The 6,998-nt window shown below is 34.8% G+C and overlaps 1 protein-coding gene across 1 annotated transcript; it reads right to left on the reverse strand.

Moving 5' to 3' along the window:
• Positions 1–2,002: 2,002 nt before the first annotated feature.
• On the reverse strand, positions 2,003–6,443 carry LOC7482292 (peptidyl-prolyl cis-trans isomerase FKBP42). Its single transcript, XM_002313276.4, has 8 exons — positions 6,237–6,443; positions 6,028–6,073; positions 5,241–5,423; positions 4,195–4,284; positions 3,565–3,749; positions 3,315–3,437; positions 3,056–3,208; positions 2,003–2,627 (listed from the first exon to the last, which is right to left on the reverse strand). The coding sequence occupies exons 2-8, from the start codon at positions 6,053–6,055 to the stop codon at positions 2,280–2,282; spliced, it is 1,110 nt and encodes a 369-aa protein (XP_002313312.1). The 5' UTR covers positions 6,056–6,073; positions 6,237–6,443; the 3' UTR covers positions 2,003–2,279.
• Positions 6,444–6,998: the final 555 nt, after the last annotated feature.

The following is a 6,998-nucleotide window of genomic DNA, read 5'->3' on the forward strand; positions in this document are numbered from 1 at the left end:
ATTTGATTAACCTGGTCAAATTTAAGGAAATCCAAACTAGTTAACTCGAATATTATTTATTTATTTATTTATTTAAAATGATATCATTTTAGTCTTTTAATTTTATATCCAAAATAATATCATTTTTATTTATTTATTTTTTTTAAAAAATAAAAATAATATTATTTTAAATAGATTCAAGTTAAGTTATTGTCCCACAAGTTGACCTCGGTGCAACCGAGTTTTATAATTACATTTAAATTTTAAAAAAATTAAAATAATATTATTTTAGATAGATTCAAGTTAAGTATTGTCCTGCGGAATTGACATTCGTGCAACCAAGTATTATAATTACATTTAAATCACTTAAAAGTGATCTAGACATGGTTAATTGACTGTTACATAGTAAATCTGTTATTTTTCATTTCATTGTATAGAAAAATGTTACAAGTCCATCTCCAACTTCGAAAAGAAAACAGGTTTTTCTTTTTTTTCTCTCGGTATAACTTCTAGTAAGTGAGCAATCGATGGAGAAAATTAAGGTCCAAAAACTTTTCCATTTAAAAAACTGTCCCCCCAAATCTCATCGTGTTCGATCAAGCTCAACATCTTCTCCGATAAAAAAAAAAACAAAAGAGAAGGTCGTGCCCTTTACCGTCAACAGAAATGTCACTGAAGGAGGAGGAGGAGGAAGAAAGAAGCAGCAGCAAAAGTCGTCAGTGGTGCTGGGCTATTATCTTTAGAAGCCCAGAACGACCCAATTAGTTTCAAGCGTGCCGCAGCTTATTCACATGCTGTTTATCCACCTTAAAGTAGAACTGTTGCGACTTATCCATTTCCTTGCAGCTGAAAAAACTAGAGGCAAGTATTTGCTTTGCCATGTCAAGATATTTTTGTAGTAATGAAGCGACAAAATTTAAGGTCAAACATATACAACTCCACAAGCAATCCTACATGATCAAGATCAAAACCATTTTTTTCTACCCTACCCCTCCACGCCTCCAACAACCATAACATCACCATTTCTAATATTACATCTGCTTATCTTCCATGGCAGCTCTCTCAATAGTTCATTCTCTCCATGGTAGTTATAGTTCAATTCAAGAACTGAGAACCAGAAACTGCCCGAGAATCCTCATTCTTTTGTCTTGCCAAAGAGGCGAGCCAATAGACACCTCCAGCTCAAAACCAAAGAAAGAAATCAAGCAAGACAAGCAACTGGTGAGGCAACTCTTTGGTAGTGTAGAGAACTTTGGGAAGGGATTGAAGGACAGTTTGAGCCCTAAGCGGAAGGGTGACTGGAAAGACGTGATGCTGATGAGTTTGTCATTTGCTGTTTATGTGTACATGTCCCAAAAGATTGTCTGTGCATATTGTGCTTGGATGTCCATGCTCAAGCAATGGTAGACAGCTAAACCATCATGCCTGTTCTGCATCTTGGTTATTTAGGCAGATGGATGCTGCGATGATCTTGTTAGTAGCTTGGATTTTTCCGGTTCTTTTCTGTAATTCTTGTTCAATATTTCTTGGGGGACTTCCTCAACAAATAGACAATAAAATAAGACGTATAAAACTGTATTTGTTAATCTTGTTCACGTTATGTAGATCAAATTGAACGTTGAAAGTCAAAGATTTATCTTAGCTCCCAGGGATTAACGTCTCATCGTTTTTTTTATTTCCACAGCAACATTAAGCACCATTCTAGAGTTTCCACTTTCCAGCAGCTGTTACATTGATTTCCACAAAATGTCCGGTACATGTTCCAATTTGCTCAAAGAACAATCTCCTCCAATTTTGTCCAGAAATTGCCGATAAATAAACTCATATTTCATTGATTTGGTTTTGGGTTCGGGACACCTGCTACGGAAAAAACACCTTGAATGGTGATCACTGAAAACGCAAACCATTACTGGTGCAACAATCTGTTTTCGAAAGGAAAAATAGTTTTGCTTCCAGAAATCGGATTAATCGAACCCCCCATCAGTGCACAATAGACCTTCTGTACGGTACAGAAGAGGTAAAGAGACTTAATACGGAACATCCAATTTGCACCGAGAATAAAATATTTGAGCCATCTGCAAAAGTATTTGATTCACCAATCTTGCTAATTTATCTTGATATATCGATAATCAAAACTGGCAAGTGCGACCAGGCAAGTGCACATGGGATGCGGATTTCAATGGAACATGAACATTAGAGCTAGTGAGAGCTTTGGCATGCAGGGATTTTAAAGTCATCAGTAAATCTTTAATTTAGTAGATCTGGGTTCATGCATTGTTCACTCACATGTTGACCTATAATTAGTCGGCTTTGTGCCTTTCACGCCTGAAGAGGCGATAAATCAGTGATAGCAGCCATTGGCAGACGAGGATTGACCATTGCCATATGCGAATCAGCACATTAGTTGGCTTCGGTTTTGGCTGTGGTGGTGGTCCGAAAATCCCTCTATATATCTCCTTTTGCTTCTTATATATAGCTTTATCATGCTCATCCAGCAAACGCAACTCCCTCAAAATTGCCTTGTCTTCAGGTGCATGTTTACGTGCCTTGAGAAAGTCTTCCCGGGCAGCATCTGTCTGCCCAAGCTCTGCTCTGGCTTTCCCTCTTCTGAACAAAGCCTTAGCATTGTTTTCATCCTCTACCAATACCTGTGAATCCATTATTCAGTTGATTAGATTACGTAATGATTTAGAAAATCCAAATCACAAATTTAATTTGAACGCATGAAGATGCCAGGATGTTCACCAGTACTAGCAAAACAAAAAAACTAAACAACAATTGACCATATGGAGAAGCCAGAATGTTAATAGGCTTTCTGAGGTGCCAAATACATCTATACAACACATTTTTCTTCAAAATGACTAGCAAGAAATTCAATATCCATATTTTTCCAGTGCACTTTGCACAGACAACAAGATAGTCACACACACATTCACACAAAGGAAAATGATGAGAATTTGACCGATTGATCTGGCATTAGATTACTGCCTTCCAATTCCATAAATAAACCAAAATTATTCGACATTGGAAATAAAAAGTTGCGAAACGAAAAATTGACCCATTAAAGTATACATACAATGGTGCATTGTGCAATGGCTTCTTCATAGCGCTCAAGCTTGATCAGACAAGCCGCCATGTTAAGATGACATGGATTCTTCACTGCCAATGCCATGTCTCGGTACTTGCCAAACAGCTGAAACATAAAGTCGTCGCCCAAATATGCAATTGCCTGACATGAACAGAAGCCACCAGAATTAGTCAAGAATGACAAAAATAAGAAAAAGAACTACAAAAACTGCAATGCTACTTAAGGAATTCAACTCATACAAATGTACCATTTCATACTGCTGCATAGCCTCCTCAAGTTTTTCCTCCTTAAATAGAGAATTTCCATCCATTTTTCTTCGATCTGCTGCACCGATCCTCTCTTCTGCAGTCATATCACCACGAGCTTTCCCCTGCAAAATGCATCTCCAACATAGATTCATCGTATTAGCAATCAAATCAGATAGAGCCGTTATTATGAACCGAAAGTTTTAAACAATAAAAACTATGTATTTGGAAAATCAATAGGATGTAACTTACTTCTTTGACTTCATCAAATCCTATAAGCTCGACTTCATATATTATATCTGCCATGGGAGGAACATTTGGGAAAGAAAAGTTCCCTTCTTTCCCATAGCCTAATTCCCAGCCCACATGTAAGAGGGCACGTTCACCAGCCTTCATACTGGAAACACCAACAGCTAAACCCGCCATTTCATTCTTCTCTGTTATGGATGTGAACCATCAATGTTTGGCGATACATTCAGCAGCAAGCTAGCAACATGATATAATTAAACCATAAATGGACCAAGATGCATACATATTGTATCTGTGGCAATGTATAACCATCTAACTAGTTTCTTTTATTAGATTCCTATTTAGTCATTATCATGGCATTGCAAAATGCTTCTAGAGTCATTACTGGTACAAGTCCAACTCTACACCCATATAAAAAAATAATGGTTTGTTTTGTCATTTTGAGCTCTTTAATCAGCACCGTTCATTGACAGAATAGTTAACTGTCAAGCATTTGCCATGAAATCATGGATACTGACAGTTATGTATGGAAATTGCAGAAATTAAACTAGATTAGCTTAAGACCAAGAACAGAATGCGAAGCTTCCAAAGAAGAAAAGAAGACTTTAAAATCTGAATGAAATAGGCATATACCTTTTCCTAAAACCATTTCAAATGGTCGTTGTTCATGCCATGTATCATCGAACTTGTGCTGAGTGCTTTCTGTCCATGCCCTGTAGTGCACTGTCATGCAGTTGCAGTTACTCAGATTATTAGGTTACAGACCGCATATGAGAATCACCATTATTTAGTAAGTGATCTCAGAAACAAAATGCGTACAATTGCAGACACACACATGTATGCATTCTCATTTCCAACCGATTGCTGGGTACTTCAGTCCATGTTAAGAAGTGTCATTGCCCACATGCAGTTATTCAGATTTTTAGGTATACACAGTGAAGATTTTCTGTAAGACATTTATGAAATAAAATGTGCATGCATATTAAATTCCTTTTTAGGGCACTCAACCCAAAAGTTTAGGCCAATACATGGAAGATCCATAAAGAATAAAATATCAAACACCACACATAACACCTACGGCTGCACTGCAACCTTGGGCAACAAATAACACATTACAGCAATGCAAGATTAGAGACAAGTACAATCATGCATATAAAAGGCCTAGCTCCTCTAAGATTAATAACACCTGCTAATATATTATTGCTTTAACAACTAGTCCAGTAAAAGCCAAAATAACTAACATGGTTGTTTTGCTTGTTGAACAGCCAAGTTACTGAACCATTTGCAGAATTTTCCACCTCAAAAGCTATATGGTTAGCTGGACCAAGACTGTAATAACCGTGCATCACAATAATAAGCTCAAAGTGTTGGAACCTCTAAGTCCAGATACCTAATACATTGTTGTTGGCCTTCTGTAATATCTCGGAGATAAAGGTCTGACAACATAACACATAAGATCACAAATCATATAATGATATGATTGTATAGCTTTCAATTATTTTATGAATTGTAACTCCTAATGATATGATTGTGTAGCTTTTAGTTATTTTAAGAATTCTAACCCCTGTATGATATGATTGTATAGCTTTTATTTATTTTAAGAATTGTAACTTCTACTTTTCTAGAGTAATGAACTGTGACCGTGACCCAAAAAGGAAAGGAAAAAAAATGTAACTTACAAAAGCATGTTGCATATTTGGTTGGCTTCTGACCATGACCTTCCTTAATGATTTGCTTGGTGACTTTCTCTTGAAGTATTTCAACCGCGGATTCGACTTTCGGAGGATGATTCCCATCTTGCAAAGGCTCACCACGCACAACCGCAGCTTCTTCCATAGCTCTTTCATTTTCATCATCTTTACCTGCAAAAAAAACAAATAAAAAGACAGTAACCATTCAGTTTGTTCATGCTTCTTTTTCCATTAAAGCAAGTTACAATATGATGAGTCAACATATTTTAGTTATAGATTTTTATAAATATAAATAATCTTAAAAACAAAATGGGTCTGACAAAACTTAGGTTTGCAAGCATGTCAAACCCAAAATACTTGAATTTAGCAGTTAGTCAAGTTCAAGGTAACATGGGTTTAGCAAGCATGTCAGATCCAAAGCATTTGGATTTAACCATTACCAATTACCAAGTTTTAAGACTATATGTCTGATCCTAGACGATACTCTAAATTAAAAGTATTAAAGACATGATAAACCATCATGTGTCTTTATCTAGAATATCTCTCATTCTAGAATAATTATGCAAATCATTCATATATAATGTAATGACGTTAAACAATAGGTTTTACTTCATTACTTTAAACGCTCCATGGAAAATAGAGCAAAAAAACACAAATAAAAAAAAAACATCCCTATTCGTTCTCTTACGTCATTCACTTGATCAAGAAAAAAAAATAAAGCATTCCGTTAGCTATCCAGTTTCGATTAAAAAGAAGAGGAAAAATAATAAATTACCAATCGATTGGCTTGGAATCTCCTCCATTACTAGAACAAGCAAGTCCTGCGAAAAAGGCACAAATTAACAAATTTGTTCGATTCGTATAATCAATCAATAATAGGTTAATGAAAGATAAGAACAGCGTAAAATGTTACAGTCAGGTGAGTTGACTTCACTACTTGAAAGAAAAAACAGAGGCCATGAAAGTTGGAAATGAACATATTACCTGTCGTTTGACTTGCTTTGATGAGATCTGGAGCTGCTTTTGTGTTTGTGTGCAGGAGAGATAGATAAATGTATACAGTTTGCTTTGTAACGATCGAAGAAGATTCTAGATAGAGAGGGAGAGGGAGTGGGATTAGTAGAGGAGAGAGAGGACTGGTTAATTAATTAATTAAGTAGGTAGGTTAGTAGATAATTGATTAATTAAGTTTTGTTGAACGCAGGTAATTTTCCATTGGGGTTCGAGTTCCATCTAATAGCACACATCGCATAGCAAATCAAGATAGAAAGAAAGGAAAAGAAAAGCTTACAAATAATCTACGATTGAAAGTAGAATTACTTTTAATTTTAATTAATACAATGCTCGCACAATCCCATGTGATATTTTAAAATATGTTTTTTTAATTAAATAAAAATTAAAATATATATTTTAAAAAAACAAAGATTAAATTTTTAAAGGAGTATGTGTTGTTTTAGTCAAAATTGTCTTCTTTCACGCATATAATTTTTATTTATTGATTTTAACAATAACAATTTTTTCTTATTAGCAATATAGTTTATTGAAGAAAAATTAATGACAATTAAAAATATTGGTAAGAATTATAACGAGGTAAGCGTATCTTTATAATCAAAAAATTTTCTTATTCATGTAATTTCTTCTTCTTTTTTTTGACAAAAACATGTTTTTTATTATAAAAATTTTTAAATAAAAATTTATTATGGTCATGAAAAAATATTTTGGCATAAGAAAATAAAAATAATTATG

Source organism: Populus trichocarpa, chromosome 9, assembly GCF_000002775.5.
Source record: "Populus trichocarpa isolate Nisqually-1 chromosome 9, P.trichocarpa_v4.1, whole genome shotgun sequence".
NCBI lineage: Eukaryota > Viridiplantae > Streptophyta > Magnoliopsida > Malpighiales > Salicaceae > Populus > Populus trichocarpa.